Consider the following 23,278-nt stretch of genomic DNA (forward strand, 5'->3'; position numbering starts at 1 on the left):
TTGGGAGCCTCTGCCTAGATTTCAGAGGATGTCCAGGCAGAAGTTTGCTGCAAGGATGGAGCCCTCATGGAGAACCTCTGCTAGGGCAATACAAAAGGGAAATGTGGGGTCAGAACCCCTACACAGAGTCCCCACCGGGACACTGCCTAGTGGAGCTGTGAGAAGAGGGCCACTATCCTCCAGACCCCAGAATGGTAGATCCACTGACAGCTTGCACTGTGTTCCTGGAAAAGCTGCAGACAACACCAGCCCATGAAAGCAGCTGGGAGGGGGGCTGTACCCTGCAAAGCCACAAGGGCAGAGCTTTCCAAGACTATGGGAGCCCACCTCTTGCATCAGTGTGACCTGTATGCAAGACATGAAGTCAAAAGGAGATCATTTCAGAGCTTTCAGATTTTGCTGCCTAGCTAAATTTTAGACTTGCATGGGGCCTGTAGCCCCTTCGTTTGGGCCAATTTCTTCCATTTGGAATGGATGTATTTACACAATGCCTGTACCCCCATTATATCTAGGAAGTAACTAACTTGATTTTGATTTTACAGGCTTATAGGTGGAAGGGACTTGCCTTGTCTCAGATGAGACTTTGGACTTGGACTTTTAGGTCAATGCTGGAATGAATTAAAGCTTTGGGGACTGTGGGAAGGCATGATTGGTTTTGAAATGTGAAATGGACATGAGATTTGTGAGAGGGGTTGAAATGATATGGTTAGGCTTTGTGTCTTCACCCAAATCTCATCTTAAATTGTAATCTCCATAATCCTCACAGGTCAAGGGAGAGGCCAGGTGGAGATAATTGATTGCACTAATGAAAATTAAATCTCCTTCCTCCAGAACTTAATAAGTAAAATAATTCATCCAAAAATATGCTAAGAAAAGAGAATCACCTCAACAAATGATTGGATAAAGAAAATGTGGTATATGTACACAATGGAATACTATTCAGCCATAAAAAAGAATGAAACCATGTCTTCTGCAGCAACATGGATGGAACTGGAGGCCATTATCTAAGTGAAATAACTCAGAAGTGGAAAGTCAAATTTCACATGTTCTCACTTACAGGTGGGAGCTAAATAATGTGAACCCATGAACATAGAGCGTGGAATAGAATTTGGAGACTCAGACAGGTGGGAGGAGGGTAAAGGATGAGAAATTACCTAATGGGTACAAGGTACATTATTCTGGTGTTGGTTGCAGGGAAAGTCCAGACTTTATCACTTTGCAATATATCCATGTAACAAAACTGCACTTGTATCCCTTACATTTCTATAAATTCAATTTTGAAAAAGAAGAGAGAATCATATTAAATTCTCCCACTTTTTAAGTAAAAAAATAGCGGTAATACCCAGTGGTGACAGATTCAGAAAGAAGTTAGGGAAATGTTCTTGTAGATAAGCATCTGTCATTCTGATGGATCATGACTAGTGCATTCACTTGTGATTCCTTTGCCTTTAAAAAAGAATGATATTAAAAGAAAAAATAAGTGCCTTATACTGTGAAAAATGATAAAAAGGACTTCATGATTCTAAAAAGAAAAAAGAGACTTATCAAAGACATAATAACGGAATATTTCAGAATTAATGAAAAAATATGAAACCTAAGAATCAGGAGTCACAGCAAATCCCAAGCAGGGGAAAAAAATACACACTCAGATACATTGCTGTTAAACTTTAGAACTCTAAAGACAAAGAAAATATCAAAGTCAGAGATATAGAAAAGATCCAGGAGAGGAACAATAACAAAAGCTGACATTTTTCCTCATGAGAGATAATGAAGCATTATCTTCAAATGGCTCAGAAAAAAAACCACTATCAGCCTAGAATTGTATACTTATTAAAACACCATTTTAAAGATGAAATAGGGATATTTTCAGATGGTAATAGTATCTCCTTATGCAGCAGGTGTCAACAAAGTAGTCTTACAGTAAGGTTATATGACAGTTAAATGAGTTAATACATATACTTTAAAAAGAGCTTGGCACATCATAGGTAATCAATAAATGTTTACTAATATTATGTTAAGTATTCTAGGTGAACAAAACCAGGAAATTGCACTATCAGCAAATTTTCACTAAAGACAATTTTAAAGAATGTATTCATTAAGCAGGAAAATGATCCTAGAAGGAAGGTCTGAGATATAAGAATGAATGATGACCGAAGTATTTTGTAAAGATGTTTAATCTAAAAAAGTTTATTGACTGTGGAAACCAATAATAGTTTCTGATTTATCAATTTGAAAAAAGAAATATTGTCCAACAAAGCCTTGTAAAACTCAGGTTGATTAATTAAAGTGCTTTAGGCCCTTATACCATTTATTAAGATGGAAATGATTTTGGTTAAGTCTAGAGTTGTTAAATAGGGCCTTTAAAATTATTAAGGGTAAACCTAAAAATAAAATATAACAGAGGGCAAAACAGAATAAAAAGTATAACAAGCAAAATAAATGCTCACAAAAACACAGGAAATAATTAGAATGAGAAGAATGGAAAAGTCAGGAAAAACAATTCTTAACAATAGTAACAGATGAAAGTAGTTCAAGATAGTTGAGAAATCCTTTCATCTTGATCAATAAAAGGATAGACATGCTGAACAATTCTAGACTTTTGTTATAAACATTTATAGTTATGCTATAAAAACCCTGGAAGATAACCTAGGAAATAACATTCTATACATAGGCCCTGGCAAAGATTTCATGACAAAGATGCCAAAAGCAATTGCGACAAAAACAAAAATTGACAAATGAGACATAATTAAACTAAAGAGCTTCTGCACAGCAAAAGAAACTATCAACAGAGTAAATAGACAACGTACAGAATCAGAGAAAATATTAGCAAACTATGCATCCAATGAAAGCTTAATATCTAGAATCTGTAAGAAACAAACAAATTCAGCCAAAAAACAACAATCCCTTTAAAAAGTGGGCAAATGATGTGAACAGACACTTTCCAAAAGAAGACCTGCATGTGGTCAACAAGCATATGAAAACATGCTCAACATCACTGATCACTAGAGAAATGCAAATCAAAACCATAGTGAGATACCATCTCTCACCAGTCAGATGGCTATTATTAAAAAGTCAAAAAATTACAGATGCTGGTGACGTTGCAGAGAAAAGAGAACATTTATATGCTGCTGGTGGGAATGTAAATTAATTCAGCTATTGTGGAAAGCAGTGTGGCAATTTCTCAAAGAACTTAAAAAAATTACCGTTTGATCCAGCAATTTCATTATTGGGTATATATCCCAAGAATTATAAATCATTCTACCATAAAGACACATGCACACATATGTTCACCACAGCACTATTCACAATAGCAAAGGCATGAAATCAACATAAATGTGCATCAACGGTAGACTGGATTTAAAAAAATGTGGTACATACGCACCATGGAATATTATGCAGCCACAGAAAAAGAAGGAGATCGTGTCCTTTGCAGCAACGTGAATGGAGCTAGAGATCATTACCCTAAGTGAACTAATGCAGGAACAGAAAACCAAATACTACATGTTCTCACTTATAAGTAGAAGCTAAATATTGAGAATACATCAACACAAAGAAAGGAACAACAGACATCAGGGTCTACTTCAGGGTGGAAGTTTGGAGAAGGGAGAGGATTGAAAAAGTACCTACCAGGTACTATGCTTATTTATATGGGTGATGAAATAATCTGTACACCAAATCCCCGTGACATGCAATTTACCTATATAACAAACCTGCACATGTACCTAAAATAAAATTTTTAAAAATTATAATTACATATGTTAAAAGTCAAGGATCAGTGCTAAATGAATAGAAATACTAATTTATGTATTGATATTGTCTTTTTGCATGTTAATTGAATGTAAAATTTCTAGAATTCAAAAATAATCTAAAACTTGTATCACCTTATATTAATCAGGGTTCCTAGGTATAAGCAGTATAAACTAATCGTGCTTAACTTGAGCTAATAATAAACTTACTAGAAAGATACTAAGTGATCCACAAAAATAGTAGGCTGGAGAACTAAGTTTATAAGTTTTTCAGGAGCTAAGGGAGATTAAATTGAAAGAAGACACTAAGTCATACTAAATTCATGTCTGGTTAGGTATTTCTGGACACTTGTGGCCATTACCATCACTAGACTTTTTACAATGATGCACTCACCACCAATGCCTGGTCCCATATACCACTTCCACTCAGTGGTGGGCCACTGCTGGTCACATCTAACTATATGACTTTGCAGATAGATAATGTCCCCTTTACAATAAGCAGCTTGTCACATGCTCATCTGATGGGTCATGGTCAGGCGTTCCACCATGGTCAGGTGTTTAGTATCTAAAAACGCCTAGAACTAGGCTAGAGCTATTTTATAGGAGGAGCATTGCTACCCTTTAAAAGGGCAGATTTTATGTTATGTAAACTGTATCTCAATAAAGCTGTCATTTAAAAAAAAAGCATTTCACAGCTAAGACATTTTTTTGTTATGGTTACATTTTCTTTTGGGTGCAAGTTTTTTCTCTGGAGTTGGCAATTTCCTTACTTTTTTTTTGTTTGCCTAATTTCAATGATCCCATCATTAACTTATTCTCAGAATCTCTATCAGAGTTTATTCTCTCAGTACATTCAAACATATATTTTGTTTTATATTACATATTCTGTTTCATAACTTTGTTAGTGCTTTAGCACTGTTGTGTTTACATTGATTTCTGGTCAACTGAGATGTTTCGTTTGTATGGGGGAATGTCTTACCCTTATGTCTTTCTTTAACTGGTATTGCTATTTTTTGTAACAAAGGGGTGCTCAATTAGATATTTTGCTCTATTCTCCAGCCCTGTCTCACCTTCCCACCCCCAAGCCCTTGCTTTTTTGGATGTGCTAATTCAAATTAAAAATGTTTTTTTATCATGAATATCTGTTAAAATTTACAAATGTTTTTCTGTCTCTATTGAAATGATCATATGAATTTTTTCCTATAGTTTGCTATGTCATAGACACTGATTGATTTTCCAAGGTTGAACCAATTTTGCCTTCCTAGAATAAATCCAGATTGGTCACCATGTAACATTATTTTTCACTTTATCACTTGATTGCTAGTATTTTATTTAGGATTTTTAAATCTGTTTATGAGTGACATTGGCTTAAATGAGTTGGGAAGTTTTCCTTCTTATATTTTTTAGAGAGTTTATATAAGGTTGGAATTATTTATGCCTTAAATGTTTAGTAGAATTTCACCAAGGAAGCCGTCTGACATGGAGTTTATTTTTTAAATACTTTAAATTACAAATTTAACTTAATAGATATAAGACTATTCCGATTTCTCTTCATTTATGTGTTAGTTTTGATAATTGGTTTTTGTAGGAATTTTTTCAGTTCATGTAAATTTTCAAATTTATTGACATAATGTTTTTCATTACTTATTGTACTTTTTTAATGCCAAAAATGTCCCCCCTTAAATTCCTGATTTTATAATGTGTGCCCTCTCTCTTTTTTCTTTATATTTTATCAATAATTTATTAATCTTGTTAGTCTTTTGAAGGACCAACTTTTTTTTTTTTTAGATGGAGTCTTGCTCTGTCACCCAGGCTGGAGTGCAGTGGCCTGATCTCAGCTCACTGAAAGCTCCGCCTCCTGGGTTCAAGCAGTTCTCCTGCCTCAGCCTACCAAGTAGCTGGGATTACAGGCGTGCACCACCACACCCAGCAAATTTTTGTATTTTCAGTGGAGGTGGGGTTTCACCATGTTGGCCAAACTGGTCTCAAACTCCTGACCTCAGGTGACCCGCCCACCTCAGCCTCCCAAAGTGATGGGATTACAGGCATGAGCCACTGCACCCCGCCAGGACCAACTTTTTGTTTCATTTTCTAATTCATTCATTTTATTCTCATGTTTATTGTTTCCTTTCTTCTACTTTTTTGGGGTGTAATTGCTATTCTTTTTTTAACCTCTTGAAATGGTTACTTTGATTATTATTGTCAAACTTTTTTAATATATCATTTAAGGCTATTGATTTTCTTCTAATCATGGCTTTAGCTAAATTCCACAAATTTTGACATTTGATATTTCTATTAATGTGCATTTAAAAATACTATTTACCTTCCCTTGTGATTTCTTCTTTGACCCATGGGCAATTTAGAAGATTACAGCAAAATTTCTAAGTATTTGGGGTTTATCTAATTTAGTTCCACTGTGGTCAGAAAATATACTGAATTAGTCATCTCACACTGCCATAACAAAATACCATAAGGGTGGCTTCAAAGACAGAACTTTATTTTCTCACAGTCTGGAGGCTGGACAGTCCAAGATTAAAGGGTTCAGTTTTTGGTGAGGGCTCTTTTCCCGACTTTCAGACAGCAGATGTCTTGCTATGTCCTCACATGGTGGAGAGAGGGCAAGCTCCCTAGTGTCTCTTTTTACAAAGGCACTAATCCCATCATGAGGGCCCCACTCTCATGTCCCCATCTAACCCTAATTACCTCTCAAAGGTCCCATCTCCAAATACCATCATGCTGGGGTTTAGGGCTTCAACATTTGAATTTGTTGGTGACATAAACCTTCAGACCACATCACAGACCCTGTATTGTTTTAATCTGTTGATTAATTTGCTTCTTTTTTACTTAGAATTTATACTTTTATTTAGGATTTAGGATATATAACCACATGCAAAATTTGCTTTATATATATTTGTCAGCTTTTGTGTTCAGATTTTTTCTAGCTTTATAATATCCATAAAATAAAATATTTTCATCTTATTTTGGAATATTTAAGATAAAATGGGAATTCACCTGTTTCTTGAAAATTTCTAGGACTTGACCACAAAACTAGTGAGGTCCAGTCCCTTTCTTGAATGGAACTTTTGTAATTCCTTAGAAAGTTATCTATTTTACCCATATTTTCAAATATATTATTAAATCCCCTATATTTTTATTAATGTCTGCCTTGTTAATATGCCAAGGGTTTAGCAAAGTATTTTAAAGAGTTTAAATTTTTAATTTTTATCCATTTTTCCTATACTTAATAGCTCATGCCTTTTACAAGTTTATGTTTTATATTTAATCTCCATACTTGTATGATTATATCTTCATTGTGAAATTTTTCCTTCATACATAAAACTTTTATTCTTTTGTCCTATTATATTTGCATTAAATACTATTTTTCATTTTGTTTATACAAGTAGGAGATGTTTATAATAGAAAATTAGAAAAGAAAAACTGAGAATTATTTTTAGATTAAATACAAATTAATTTTTTCAGAGAAATAATATTTTTTCCGACATGAATGCTTATTGTAATAAAAATCAGAGAAAAAATCAGCAAGAATAAAGAAAATAAAAATCCTATAGTTAGATATCATCACTGGTAACATTTTAATGAATAATTATTCAGACTTTTTTTCTGCATGCATTTATAAATGCATAAAAAATAAGATTATACTCTACAAACTATTTTATGACCTGCTTTTCTATTAAAAAATATCATGATTGTATTTCTATGTTAATAACTATACATCTACTTTATTATTTTAATGGCTGCTAGCATTGTGCTGTATGAATGGACAGTTATTTTCTGCTTTATTGTTAAACATTTATATGATCTCCTTCCATTTTGTAAAATGTAATTTAATTTAATTTTTGTGTGTGTGCTATTACAAACTACCCCAGGGCCAGCATCCTTTTATGAACATTTTAAACATTTAAAAATGGTTTCCTCATGATGTATCTCTACAGTAACTAGTGAAGAATTCATGTTTGCTAATTAAATATCCACAAATTAAAATAACCATAATGTGTAATTTTTCACCCATCAGATGGGCAGAGACTTTTCTCAGTGATACTCTCCAATGTGGTTAGGGGTGTGGGCAACTAGGCGCTCTCAAATGCTTCTAGTGGGAGTGTAAATTGGGAGAATCTTCCTTGAAGGCAACTTGGAAATATGTGTCGAAAGCAGCTGCCCTGGTTTTTCATTTTTACAGATGTTTTATGAGAAAACCTGATTTTTCCAAGATCTTATTGGAAAGGAATCACATTATATATATGTTGTAAATCCGATCCTAACATAAAAGAATCTTCTTAGGGATATTCCAAATAATGAAGCCAGGTGCCCTGAAGATTTCCTGAAGTGTGCTTTTAAACATTTAAAATTTCTTTTGACACCTATATAAATCATCATTGCCTTGGGGCTCCATTCAAAACAAAGCCAGGATTTTATTTTTGATATATAGTGGTAGGACAGGATGGGAACAGATCTGCTGCTTTTTACTCTGGACTTTCTCAAATGGGAAAGATCTACAAACACTTTCCTGATATTTCTTGCCTTTAAATACTATATTTCTGTGTTTTAATTGAGTATATTGATGGAGATGCTGTGACTGTAGAATCTATATACAGGGTGTGAAGTCTGGAAGCCCAGAGGAGAACTTCACGTTGTTCATGCTCTGATGGTTGCACATTGGTTTATTGGACTGTTCAACTTTCCCCACTTGTTTTCTGTTTTAGATGGCACGTGGGCTCTTGGGGGCCCTGCTCAGCTACCTGTGGAGTTGGAATTCAGACCCGAGATGTGTACTGCCTGCACCCAGGGGAGACCCCTGCCCCTCCTGAGGAGTGCCGAGATGAAAAGCCCCATGCTCTACAAGCATGCAATCAGTTTGACTGCCCTCCTGGCTGGCACATTGAAGAATGGCAGCAGGTAGGGCAGACTGGCCACTCCAGGGCCCTCTGTGTTTATGATTGTGAGAGGCCCTGCTCTGTACTAACATAGAGTGGGTCAAGCCTGCTGCCTAACCCCGTCTTGTCTTCTTAGTGTTCCAGGACTTGTGGCGGGGGAACTCAGAATAGAAGAGTCACCTGTCGGCAGCTGCTAACGGATGGCAGCTTTTTGAATCTCTCAGATGAATTGTGCCAAGGACCCAAGGCATCGTCTCACAAGTCCTGTGCCAGGACAGACTGTCCTCCACATTTAGCTGTGGGAGACTGGTCGAAGGTAAGGGCCAGGCTCAACTTTACAGTCCCTTCTTTTCTGCCTCTCCTTTGTTTCAGCTTCTAAATATTTCCACAAGATCAGGCTGGAACTACTGCGAGATGAGTAAGGGTCCTAGGGGGCCACATTTAAGGAGGTGCTCACTCACTCTCGGGGTTGTGCAAGTTCCGTAGTCCAGGCCTGCACACAATGATTCATTTCCAGTTTTTACTCAGTATTATTCAAAGTGTTCTCATCATCGTTCTCCCAAACCAGCCCCTTCTTTTGGAACTACCAGGATCATAGTATCCCAGGATAAACTCAAAATCACTTTGGTTCCTCTCTTCCTTGTGTCCTCCCATGTGGAATCATTCATTAAGCCCTGTCATTCCAACATTGTGAACATCTTCCATGCCTTAACTTCCTCTTTGTTCTGTCACTTATGCTGTTAATTTTACCCTTCATCATGGCAAGCTTGAATTAGTGCAGTGAGTAGAATTCTAACACATCGTTTCAGTGCTGGCAGGGCTTGACCCAGTCTAGTAATGAAGCCTTATTTTTCAGGTGGGGGAAATTAAATCCCAATAGCTGAAGTAAGCTGCCTAAGCTCCACAGCTGGAAAAGTAGCAGAATCCACTTGTTTTGACTTTATTCCAAGAGTTCTTTCTGTTATATTACACTGCCCACTTGATCTTTCTGTATTACTCTCCCATCTCCAGACTAGCTAACATCCCATAGTGTTCCCATCACTGTGTCCATCAAGTCTCCAACTTGTTCAGAATCTTCCATAAGTCTGATTGCTTGCAAAATCAAGTACAGTAGTCCCGTTTATCCACAGGGGATACAGTCCAAGACCCCAGTGGATGCCTGAAACTGTGGCTCATACTGAATTTTATATATCCTATGGTTTTTTTTTTATCGATAACTGAGAAGACTACTTAAGTGACTAATAGGCAGGTAGCATGGATGGAATGATTCATGTCCTGGGCAGATGGAGTGAGATGGTGAGAGATTTCATCACACTACTCAGAATGTCATGCAAACTAAAACTTACAAATTGTTTATTTCTAGAATGTTCTATTTAATATTTCTGGACCATAGTTAACTGTGGAAAGCGAAACCATGGATAAGAAGGGACTATTGTATATGTTCCCCAGAATAGCTGGTAGGGCCTTTCTTGCCCTCATGGCTCTCTTACTCCAGTCCTTATTCTTCTTCCATCCCTTTGCTCCAGTCTTGCTGCATCCTTAACATCTGCAGGCTGAGATTTTAGCACAGATTCCAAAACAGATAATTAGTTATGTTATCAGTGTCTTGTAACCTCCAGTCACTGCTAACTAGTATGTATCTTCTTGGAGTGGAGACCCAACCCCAACATAAGAAATAACCTCAGGAAATAAGGAAGGACAGTGAGTGACATTTACAAGCTGCTCTGAGTCCTAGGTTCAGTGCCAGGCATAGTCATGACCTGCTCTTCTCATCTCATCCTACGATGGCCCCAGAAGCAGACGCTGTCTCCCTTTTTATAGATGAGAAAAACAGAGGTTCATTCAGATTAAGTAACTTGCCCAAGGACAGAGATAGATTCAAACCCAGGCCTGTGTGACCCAAAATTATTATACATGGTATACACTCCTGTCTTTTGTGCAAGAGAAAAGGCTTTTGAGCCCAACAGACACATGCTGGTACCCCAGCTCTAAAGCCTAAATGTGGGTGGCCTTGTTAAATATACCTAACCTCTCTGAGCCTCCAATTACTTTCACTAAATGCAATGGTTCTTGTGAGGATAACATAAGATATTTGACATGGCAATGTCTAGTAGAGTAGGCTCTTCCCATTGCCTTTGAGAGAAGGTCCACATTTCTGGCTGTAGGTTGGATCAACAGTATTTCTGTACATATATCCAGATTGGGATTTTTCTCCAGATTGGGATTTTTCTTGTTTTAACTGTGTAGTTTTGTTAAGTGCTAGTATTTTAAAACTGTCTTAACTGAAAACCTACAGGTCATTATCCTCAATCAAGGCCACTGAAGGTCTACATAAACTTTCCCTGAAACCTCAGAAGAAGCCCAAGGAAAGAGATGAACCCATCTCTCCAGGGTCTGCAGAGCAGGAGTTGCCCTAGGATCCAGCCACCAATACCCATTTCCTCTATCCAACTCACAAGCAGCTGGAGACAGTGCCAGTGGCCACAGCTCTCCCCGGAAAGTTGCCATACTATAGGTCAATGACTTGAGGCACAGGAGTCCCTCCTGCAGTCAGGTCCTAAACAAAGAGAAAGGACTGATCCAGGTGAGACCACCACCCCAAAGGAGGGTGGGAAGGACAGGTAGAAGGTCTGTCTGGAGAGCTTTGTGTGCAAAAGTGGGTTTGCTTAATTTTCCTCCTACTTGCACAAGGAAGAAGGGAGAATCATTCTTTTGGGAATTCCTTTGAGACTAGGTCAGGCAGTGGGGGCTGGGCAAAGGTGTTAGAGAGGTGGGTAGCCTGGGTGGGCTAGTGGGTAGGCAGTATTTATTCCATCACCCAGCTAAGCCCCAAGAGTGAAGTCTTACCTTGCCCCATTGTCAGGAGAGATGAAGGTTCCAGTTACTGTTTTCATCAAGTTAGGTACAGAAGGAAGGGCCACACTTCTGTGGGGAGAATCTTGGCATAGTGATGCGTGATTCTCCTTACTACACTTAGTGTGGCCCAAGGACTAGTCAAATTGACATCAGCAGGGAACTTATAAGAAATGAGGAATCTCAAGTCCCACCCAGACCTAAGGAATCAGAGTCTGCATTTCAACAAGATCCCTGGGTGTTGTAATGATACACTTGCAGTGTGAGAAGTGTTTCCTTACCTGCCTCTCCTTCTTATTTGGGTGAGTTAGCCCTTACATGTGTCCAAGGTAGGAATGGCCCTGGGTAGTGATTTCTTTGATCAAGTGCTGCCCTAACCTAAAGGGAGGAGGCAAGAAAAGGGAAGAACAGCAAAGGGACAGATGTTGAGGAGGAGAAACCAGGCAGCTTGTTTCTGGATGCATCGAGGGAGCACCTAGAACCACTGCCAAGCTCTAAAATACCCCACTTTGCTTCTGTCCTTGCTTCTTTCCTCTAAGAACAAACAGGCCTTCACAGTTCTATCTTGCCTTGTGGAACAAACAGTTGTCACTGGCATCTTAGAGTGGAGGCTAGTGGTGACATCACCACTTTCCTCCCTGTCCACTCTCAGTGAATAACTGAATTTACAGTTGCCAGTTGCGTATCACTAAAGTAACACCATTGCACATCTATGTGGGCCCGCTTGTGTGTCTTTGCTCTTGTGGCTTTCAAATCCTTGGTCCAACTGTAAGCTTTCCTCTTCTGTGAAGTTTTCCACTTCCTAAAATCAACCAGCATTTCCCACTTTTAAATCACAATGACCCTAATTTTTATTGTTTTGCAATAGTAGCTATTTCCTGAGCATCCACATGGTCTTCCCATCTGGTTTATATTGTCCTTGAGGCCAGTGGCCATGGGATTGCCAACAGGTCCTCCAGTTGTCCAGAGCTCTAAGCAAGTAAATACTATTCCTCAACGGTCTTTGCAAAGTCAGGGAAAATGCAAAGTGGTGTTGAAATAGTGATCTTTAGAAGAGCTCAGGTCTGCTAACACAGGAGAGGCATATCATTCATTGGAGGGATTTTTGTTGAGACAAAGAAGAAAAGGAAACGAAAGAGGAGGCTATCCATGTGAGCTGGTTTGGACTGGAGGCTGTTTAGTTTCACAGGCAACCATTCATCAGGGCAAAGAGCAAGCTCTTCTATGCTCCAAGAGGTCAGCCCAAACTCAAACAAGACACTCTGGCTTCCAGTCATGACCTCACATCCAGGAAGCCCCTATCTGGGAGGAAGAGCAAGCGTACACACACACACAAGAAAACAGAGGCAGCCTCAGCCTGTGACACCAAAAGCCATTGTTGAGGTTTGAGCACAGTCAGGCACACAACCTGTTGCACAGAAGTTTGAGTTTTCTACTGGATGGAGCTTTCTCCTGTTAGTTAAAATTTCCTCTCATCAGAGTTGCTTTTTTTTTTTTTTTTTTTCTGGCAGAGACTCTGACACCAAATTGCCACCCTTCTTAAAGCTTCCTGCCAAACTAGTCCCTCTGCCATGGGATGGCTCACTTGGGGGCAGCCATCCATTTTGTGGTTCTGGATAAGGTCCTTCCACATTGAAACTGGCCACTAACCCTGGACACAGAAAGGCTGAGCAGCCACGCCAGAATTTCCATTCTTCATGGAGCCAGGCCTCTGGCTTGCAGCCAGAATCTTCCTCTTCCCTGACACTAGCTCTATTCATGACATGTTGAAGCTCTGTCCATTCATTGGCTTATGAGTTTGCCTTGGTTCCTTAGATCTGGATCAAGCCTTAGGCAGAAAGGAGCCTTCAGTTCTTACACTGCTTTTGAAGTTATAAGAAAGGAGCATTGACTCATATCAGGCAATCTTCCCAAATGGTGAATTTCTGTGATCCACATACCCCTTGTAGCCTGTTTTGTGTCCCATCTCTTGGCTGAAATAGCCTCCTTTATTTTCTGTACTTTGATGGAACATTTGATTATTTTGTTTACTTCACCTTTTTCCTTCATCGTGTTTCTTGGTGTTTTTATTTTTTCTACTTATCTGACTATGTCTTTTCTGTTGGCTTCTCTTCTTCCAAATCTCAAAAAGCCCAATATTTGATCCTTTGATTTCCATTGCTACACTTTTCCACTGTGGTTGATTCTGTGTCCTGAATTCTTTAACTTCCATGGGTGATTTTCAATCTCCAGAAACTCTCTAACCTTCTAACCATATCTCCAGCTCTCCATCTAGTTTATATCATTGTGGGAAAGCAAAGGGACAGCCTCTTCACTCTCTCTCAACCAGTTCCCCCCACTTCCTGTCTCTGTCCATGTACCACTGTCTTCCAACACTTATGATCATCTCTGAGTTCTTCACCTCCTATATTGTTATTCGTATCTGCCAACTCTTCAACTCTTGAACTATTGATATATCTAATATGCTAAGTAAAAAAGGAAAATATCTCTATAACTGAAAAATGTTATAAAGAACAACTCAAGATATGTCCAAGATACATGGATTTTAAAATATGGCATTCCTCGATTTTCCATAGAATTGTTAATTACAACTCATGAAGGAAGTAGCGTGTTGAAGTCAGTTCTTACTGGCCAGTGAGAACCACTTATGATCTCATCCCAACTTGTGCTCGGTCACATTGGGTTGATAGCTGGAAATCAGCCATGATGGGAGTATTTACACCACAGAAACGGGCAAAACAATCATGGCTATTTCCTCCAAGAACATGTTTTGAAACATTTACCAGCACACAAGTGCACAAAAGCTTATTTACACACACACACACACACACACACACACAGTCTTATGAATGAAACACTTTCAGCTTATCGATGGTGCTTGGGATGGAAGTGCCCTCAAGAAGTTCCCATCTCTGAGCTCTTTGATACAAAGTCTAAGAAACTTGGTTGGGCTTCCTTAAGACATTTTTTATCTTTATCTTCATAACTGGTGTTTCTTGGGGCCAGGAAATATCAGACCTCTGGGTGAAGATACATTCTATGAATCATCCTGCAGAGTTAATTTGGTCTTGATCGAAGGTTGTTGATCTAAATGCATTCACTATGTGTTCAGATATTCTTTGTGTGAATAAAAGACTAGTTCAGCTCTTAAGGTTTATTATAAAATTCTTCTTTTACTCATTTTTATTATGTGGTATTAATTATGAGTTTTTTATTATGAATCACTATGCAGACAACAATTCTTTTTGAATTTTTTTATTTATAATTTTTGTGGGCATATAATAAGTATATATTTTTATGGGGTACATGAGATACTTTGAAACAGTTATGCAATGTGTAAGAATCACAAAATGGAGAGGGGATGGATACATCCCCTCAAGCATTTATCCTTTGTATAATAAACAATCCAAATTATATTATTTTAATTATTTTTTAAAATACAATTGAATTGTTTTTGGATATAGTCTCTCTGTTGTGCTAGCAAATACTAGGTCTTACTCATTCTTTCTAACTATCTTTTGTACTCATTAACCATCCCCACATCCCTGCCCAACTACCCTACCCAGCCTCTGATAACCATCCTTCTACTCTCTGTCTCCATGAGTTCAATTGTTTTAATTTTTAGCTCCCACAAATAAGTGAGAACATGTGATGTTTGTCTTTCTGCCTGGTTTATTTAACTTAACATAATGACCTTCAGTTCCATCCATGTTGTTGCAAATGATAGGATCTCATTCTTTTTTGTGGCTGAATAGTACTCCATTGTGTATATGTACCACATTGTCTTTATCCATTAGTCTGCTGACGGACACTTAGGTTGTTTCCATATCTTGGCTGTTGTGAATATGGCTGCAGTATACATGGGATTATAGATAGCTCTTTCATATCTGATTTTCCTTTCTTTTTGGTATATACCTAGGAGTGAGATTTCTAGATCATATGGTAGCTCTATTTTTAGTTTTTTGAGGAACCTCCAAACTGTTCTCCATAGTAGTTTTAATTAACATTCCCACCAACAATGTACAAGGGTTCCCTTTTTTCCACATCCCTGCCAACATTTGTTATTGCCTGTCTTTTTGATAACAGCCATTTTAACTGGAGTGAGATGATATCTCATTGTAGTTCTGATTCGCATTTCTCTGGTGATCATTGATGTTGATCACCTTGTCATATGCCTGCTTGCCCTTTGTTTGTCTTCTTTGAGAAATGTCTATTTAGATCTTTTCCCATTTTTAAACTGGGTTATTAGATTTTTTTTTTCCTATAGAGTTGTTTGAGCCCCTTACATGTTCTGGTTCTTAAACCTTTGTCAGATGGGTAATCTTCAGATATTTTCTCCCATTCTGTGGGTTGTGTCCACTTTGTTGATTGTTTTATTTGCCGTGTAGCTTTTTAACTTGATGTGATCCCATTTGTCCATTTTTACTTAGCCTGTGCTCGTGGGGTGTTAATCAAGAAATATTTGCCCAGAGCAATGTCCTGAAAAGTTTCGCCAACGTTTTCTTATAGCAGTTTCTTAGTTGAGGTCTTAGACTTAAGGATTTAATCCATTTTGATTTGATTTTTGTATATAGTAAGAGAGAGGGGTCTAGTTTTACTCTTCTGTATATGGATATCCAGTTTTCCCAGTATCATTTATTGAAGAAATTGTCCTTTCCCCAATGTATGATCTTGGCACCATTGTCAAAAATGAATTCACTGTAGATCTATGGATTTATCTCTGGGATCTCTACTCTGTTCCATTGGTCTATGTGTCTGTTTTTATACCAGTACTATGCTGTTTTGGTTCCTATTATCAATGTAGTATAATTTGAAGTCAGATAATGTGATTCATCCAGTTTTGTTCTTTTTGGTCAGGTTAGCTTGGGCTATTCTGGGTCTTTTGTGGTTCCTTATAAATTTTATGATTTTTTTATTTCTGTGAAAAATGTCATTGATATTTTGATAGGGATTGCATTGAATCTGTAGATTGCTTTGGGTGGTATGGACATTGCAACAGTATTGATTCTTCCAATCCATGAACATGGAATATCTTTCCATTTTTTATAGTCCTCTTCAATTTCTTTCATCAATGTTTTATAGTTTTCATTATAGAGATCTCTCACTTCTTTGGTTAAGATGATTACTTGGTATTTCATTTTATTTGTAGCTATTGTAAATGGGACTACTTTCTTGATTTTTTTGATTGTTCGCTGTTGGCTTATAGAAATGCTACTGATATTTGTATGTTAATTTTGTATCCTGCAACTTTACTGAATTTGTTTATCAGTTCCAATAGTTTTTTGGTGGAGTCTAGGTTTTTCCAAATGTAAGATCATATCATCTGGGAACAAAGATAATTTGACTTCTTCGTTTCCAATTTGGATGTCCTTTATTTCTTTTTTTTTTTTTTTGCCTGATTGCTCTAGCTAGGACTACTAGTACTATGTTGGATAACAGTGGCGAAAGTGAGCATCTTTGTCTTTTTCCAGATATTACAGGAAAAGCCTTCAGTTTTTCCCATTCAGTATGATACTAGCTGTGGGTCTGTCATCATGGCTTTTATTCTTTTTTTTAGGATTTTTGTCATGAAGAGATGTTAAATTTTATCACATGCTTGTTTGGCATTAATTAAAATGATCATATGGTTTTGTTCTTCATTCTGTTGATATGATGCATTACATTGATTGATTTGCATGTGTTAAGCCATCCTTGCATCTCTGGGATAAATCCCACTTGGTCATGATGAATGATTTTTTAATGTGTTGTTGAAATCACTATGCTAATATTTCATTGAGAATTTTTGTGTCAGTGTTCATCAGGCCCTGTAGTTTTCTTTTTCTCTTTTTGATGTGTTTTTGTCTGGTTTTGGTATCAGGTTAATACTGGCCTGATAGAATGAGTTTGGAAGTACTCTATCCTCCACCATCTTTCAGAATAGTTTGAGTAAGATTGGTCTTAGTTCTTTAAATGTTGGTAGAAACCATCAGTGAAGTCATTGGGTCTCAGGCTTTTCTTTACTGGGAGACATTTTATTATGGCTTTGATCTTGTTAACTTGTTATTGGTCTATTCAGGTTTTGGATTTTTTCATGGTTCAGTCTGGGTAGGTTGTATGTGTCTAGGAATTTAGCCATTTCTTCTAAATTTTCTAATTTATTGATATGTAATTGCTCATAGTAGCCACTAATGATCCTTTGAATTTTGCAGTATCAGTTCTAATGTCTTCTTTTCCATCTCTGATTTAATTTATTGGGGTGTTCTCTCTTGTTTTCTTAGTCTGGCAAGAGGTTTGTCGATTTTATTTATGTTTTAAAAAAACCAACTTTTTGGTTCATTGATTGTTTGTATTGTATTTCTTCTACTAATTTTGGGTTTGTTTTGCTCTTGATTTTCTAGTTAAGATGTATTGTTAGGTTGTTTACTTGAAGTTTTTCTTCTTTTTTGATGTAGGCATTTATAGCTATGAATGTCTCTGTTAGTGTTGCTTTCACTGTATCTCATAGGTTTTGGTATGTTGTGCTTCCATTATCGTTTGTTTTAAGAAAATTTTCAATTTCCTTCTTAATTTCTTTATTGACCCACTTGTCATTCAGGAGCATATTGTTTAATTTCCATGTATTTGTACATTTTCCAAAATTTCTCTTGTTATTGATTTCTAATTTCATTCCATTGTGGTCAGAAAAGGTGCTTGATGTCATTTCAGTTTTTTGAGTGTTTTAAGACTTCTGTAGGGCCGAACATATGGTCTATTTTTGAGAATAATCCATGTGCTGAAGAGAAGAATGTGTATTCTGCAGCCATTGAATGGAATGTTCTGTATCTATTGCCCTATAGTGTAGATTAAATTGGATGGTTCTTTGTTGGTTTTCTGCCTGGAAGGTCTGTCCAGTGTTTAAAGTGGGATGTTGAAGTCTCAAGCTATTATTGTATTGAGGCCTATAATCTCTATATGGCTTTGATAATATTTGTTTTATATATCTGAGTGCTCCAGTGTTTAGTGCATATATGTTTACAATTGTTATATCCCGCCGGGCATGGTAGCAAGCGCCTGTAATCCCAGCTACTTGGGAGGCTGAGACGGGAGAATCACTTGAACCTGGAAGGTGGTGGTTGTAGTGAGCCAAGATTGTGCCACTGCACTCCAGCCTGGGCGACAGAGTGAGACTCCACCTCAAAAAAAAGAAAAAAACATTGTTATATCCCCTTGCTGAATTGACCCCTTTATAAATTAAATAATGACATTCTTTGCCTGTTCTTACAGTTTTTGCCTTAAAATCTATTTTGTCTGATATAAGTATAGCACTACTGCTGTTTTTGGGGTTCCATTGGCATGGAACATCTAACTTTGTCTTTATTTTCAGTCTATGTGTATCTTTACAGGTGAAATATGCTTCTTGTAGGTAGGCAACAGATCAATGGCTCTTGTTTTTTCATCCATTCAGCCTTTCTATGCCTTTTGATTGGAGAGTTTAGTCCATTTACATTAAGTGTTACTATTGATAAGTAGGGACTTTCTCCTGCCATTTAGTTACTTGTTTTCTGTTTGTTTTGCAGTCTTCTCTTTCTTCTTTCCTTCCTTCCTGTTTTCCTTTTAGTACAGGTGATTTTTTCTGGTGGTATGACTTAATTTCTTGCTTTTTACTTTTTGTGTATCCATTGTATGGTTTTTGATTTGAGATTACCATGAGGCTTGCATGTACTATCTTATATCCCATTAAACTGATCACAACTTAATACATTGTGTAAACAAACACACAAAAAGAAAACTAATGAAAACTCTACACTTTTAGTTTGTCCTCTCACTTATTAACTTTTTGTTTCTCTTTATGTTTTATTGTACTATCCTGGCTTGAAAGTTGTTGTATTTATTATTTTTTGATTGGTTCATCATTTAGACTTTCTACTTAAGATTAGTTTTGACACCACAATCACTGTGTTATAATATTCCATGATTTTCTGTGTACTTACTATTACCAGTGAGTTTTGTACCTTCAGATGATTTCTTCTTGCTCATTAATATCCTTTTATTTCAGACTGAAGAGCTCCCTTTAGCATTTCTTATAGGACAGGTCTGGTGTTAATAAAATCCCTCAGCTTTTGTTCGTCTGGGAAGACCTTTATTTCTCCTTAATGCTTGAAGGATATTTTCACTGGATATACTATTCTAGGGTAAAAGTTTTGTTCCTTCAGCACTTTAAATATGTCATGCCACTCTTTCCTGGCCTGTAAGGTTTCCACTGAAAAGTCTGTTGCCAGACTTATTAGAACCCCATTGTGTGTTATTTGTTTCTTTTCTCTTTTTGCTTTTAGGGTATTTACCCTTGACCTTTGGGAGTTTGACTATTAAATTCTTTGAGGTAGTCCTCTTTGCACTAAGTATGCTTGGTGTTCTATAACCTTCTTGCACTTGAATGTTAATATCTTTCTCTAGGTTTGGGAAGTTCTCTGATATCCCTTTGAATAATTTTTCTACCCCTATCTCTTTCTCTACTTCTGCTTTAAGACTAATAACTCTTAGATTTGCCCCTTTGAGGTTATTTTCTAAATCTTGTAGGCATGCTTCATTATTTTTTATTCTTTTTTCTTTTGTCTCCTCTAACTGTATTTTCAAATACCCTGTTTTCAGGCTCACCAATTCTTTCTTCTGGTTGATCAATTCTGCTGCCAAGAGACTCTGATACATTCTTCAGTATGTCAATTGTATGTTTTAACTCTAGAATTTCTGCTTGATTTTAAAAATTAATCTCTTTGTTAAATTTATCTCATAGAATTCTGAATTCCTTTTCTGTATTGTCTTGAATTTGTTTGAGTTTCCTCAAAAACGGCTATTTTGAATTCTCTGTCATGTATCTCTGTCACTCCAGGATTGGTCCCTGGTGCCTGATGTAGTTCATTTGGTGAAGTCATGTTTTCCTGTAGATGTCCTTTGGTGTCTGGGCATTGAAGAATTATAAATTTATTGTAGTCTTCACAATCTGGGCTTTACAATCTGTGCCTGTCCTTCTTGGGAAGGCTTTCCAAGTATTCAAAGGGACTTGGGCCCCAAGTCCAGTAACACTGTACTTCATGCACACTCATAGAGATATCACCTTGGTGGTCTTGGATAAGATCCAGAAGCATTCTCTGGATTACCAGGAAGAGACTCTTGTTCTCTTCCTTTACTTTCTCCCAAACAAACAGCATCTCTCTGCCTCTGTCCCTGTCTCTCTCTCTCTCTCTCTCTCTCTCTGTCTCTCACTCTCTCTGCTGAGCCACTGGAGCTGGGATTAGGGTGATACAAGCACCCCTATGGCCACCAACACTGGAACTGTCCTGGCTCAGACCTGAAGCCAGAATAGCACTGGGTTTCACCCAAGACCCACTGCAACCAGTATCTGGTTACTGCCTATGTTCACTCAAGGCCCTAGGGCTACAGTCAGCAAGAGTTGAAGCCATCCAGGCTTATGTCCTTCCCTTCAGGCTTATGTCCTTCCCTTCAGGGACGCAAGTTCTTTCAGGCCCTGGGCATGTCCAGAGATACTTTCTGAGAGCCAGGGATTTAAGTCAAAAACCTTAGAAATCTACCTGGTATTCTATTACCCTGTGGCTAAGCTGCCACTGAAACCATACAACAAAATCCTTCCCCCTCTTCCCTCCCCTTTCCACAGGCAGAGGAGCTCTCCCCATGGCCATCATCATCAGCAGTCCATAGAGAGTTCTGCCAGGCTACCATTGCTGATCATTTAATGCCTAGGGGCTCTTCAGCCAACTTGTGAATGCTGCCAAACCTGGGATTCACCCTTCAGGGTAGTAGGCTCCCACCTCTGGCCCAGGGAAGGTGTAGAAATGCTGTCTGAAAGCCTAGGCCTGAACTCAGGGACCCCTGAAGCCCACTAGGTACTCTATCCACTGTGCTGAGCTGTTACCCGAAGCCCGCATGTCTCAAAGTCTCATCCAAGGCCCATGGCATACTACCTGGATATCACTTTTGGTTATTCAGGGCCCAAGGGCTCTTTAGTTAGCAGATAATTAATCCTGCCAGGACTTGGTCTTTCTCTTCAAGGCAGCGGGTTCCCTTCTGGCCCAGGGTGTGTCTAGAAATGTTACCCGGGAGCTAGGACCTGGCATGGGGGCTTCACGACTCTGCCCAGTGCCCTATCTGTGGCTGAGCTTGTATCCAAGATGCAAGACAAAGTACAAAGTCCTCTTGACTGGTCTCTCTCCCCTCCTCAAGCAGAAGGAAGGAGTCGCTTTCGTTGCTACGAGCTGTGCTGCTTGGGGTTGAGGGAGGGGTAGTGCAAGTACTTCCCCAGCTGCCCCATCTGGTGTCTCACTAGGTCACACACTGCCCCAGTCCACTGGCTCTAACCCTAGAACACCATCAGACTTGCCTGAGAATCTGAGTCCTTCCTAGACTGCCTTTCAAGTTCACTTAGGACCCCACAGCACCTTAGCCCATGGTGGTGAGACTGCTGAAACTCAGGCTCCGGCCACTGGAATAGGCACTTCCCCTCTGGCTAGGGCTGGTCCAAATGCTGCCTCTGTGGGTGTCAGCTGAGTTCAACATGGTTTCACTTCCCACTGTGACAGGGCAGCACTGAGTTCAATGCAAAGTCCCCCAGTTGCTGTGCTCTCCCTCCCTGAAGTGCACAGATTCTCTCTCTGTGCCATGCAGCCACTGCCAGGGAATGGGGAAGGGGTGGTGTTGGTGATTTAAGACCATCTTTTCTGCCTTCTTCAGTGCCTCTTTCAGTAATATGAAGTTAAAAACAGGTACTGTGATGGCTCACCCAATTTTTAGTTCTTATGAAGGTGCTTTTTTGTTCGCAGATAATTGTTAAAATTTAGTTTTCCTGTGGTAGTGGGAGTGGGGGGTGATCGATGTAGCCTTCTATTCTGCCATCTTGCTCTGCCCCTCTTGCTAAGTACTCTTCTACTGGAATAATAGTGTCTTTTTAGACTGAATCTGACAGTTTGCTCTTATATTTTGACCCATCCAAAATATGCCCAGTGGATTCAAATTCATGTAGTTCTATCTGTTCCATGTGTTTTAAATTACACACACACACCGCACAGGCACACACACGCACACACACACGCATAACCTGAATACACTTTATTTTCCTGACCCAAAGTAACTGCCAGGGGGAAGACCCATTTCTGCACATGTTTGTGTCCCACTTAGTGCTTGGTAAACACTTTTTGGCTGAAGTATAAAGATTTATAAAAGCTTCTTCTACTCTGAATAGGCCTATTTTCATAGCCTTACAAACTCACTCATTTAATCAACATTTACTGAGCATTGCTATGTTGATTACCCTAGGCACCAGGAATCAGAGACAACTAAGAATAGTTTTCAGTGAGCTCACAGTATAATAAGGCAGGCAGAAGAAATGATGTTTACAACCATGTAAAAAATGCCCAATAAAGGTGCTCTGTCGACAGAGCTATGTGAAAATTGAAGGGAAACATCTAAGTCTGCCTGGGTCCCTGGAAAGTATTGCATAAGATGCAGCTTTGGAGTTGCATCTTAAGAGATGAGTGCAAACTGTGTGGAAATGAGACAGAGGGGTGTTCTAGGAGTGACAAGAGTGTATATAAAGGCACAGATTTGGGAGAGTTTATCAGTCTTGTGTGGCTTGAGAACAGGATGCACTGAGTAAGTGCTGGTAGGCGAGATGGAAAGGAGAGATTACAGCTGGATTGTGAAGGCTTTGGGGTATTGGATTTATCCCTACAGTCATTGAGAGCATGTTGGAAGGTGTTTGAATGGGGAAGTAAAATGTAAGGTTTTAGACATATAATTCTGACTGCACTGTGGATAAGG

At 38.4% G+C, this 23,278-nt stretch overlaps 1 protein-coding gene across 2 annotated transcripts in view; it reads left to right on the forward strand.

The window, feature by feature from the left end:
* ADAMTSL3 (ADAMTS like 3) overlaps positions 1-23,278 on the forward strand; it is a 392,111-nt gene that overhangs the window by 279,283 nt on the left and 89,550 nt on the right. For both annotated transcript variants that reach the window (XM_032174471.2, XM_032174470.2), the window contains exons 17-18: positions 8,468-8,660; positions 8,775-8,954. In XM_032174471.2, coding sequence (XP_032030362.1) covers positions 8,468-8,660; positions 8,775-8,954 — 373 coding nt within the window. The remainder of the gene's footprint in view (positions 1-8,467; positions 8,661-8,774; positions 8,955-23,278) is intronic.

This window comes from Hylobates moloch, unplaced genomic scaffold (genome assembly GCF_009828535.3).
Source record: "Hylobates moloch isolate HMO894 unplaced genomic scaffold, HMol_V3 SCAFFOLD_14, whole genome shotgun sequence".
NCBI classification, from domain to species: Eukaryota; Metazoa; Chordata; class Mammalia; order Primates; family Hylobatidae; genus Hylobates; species Hylobates moloch.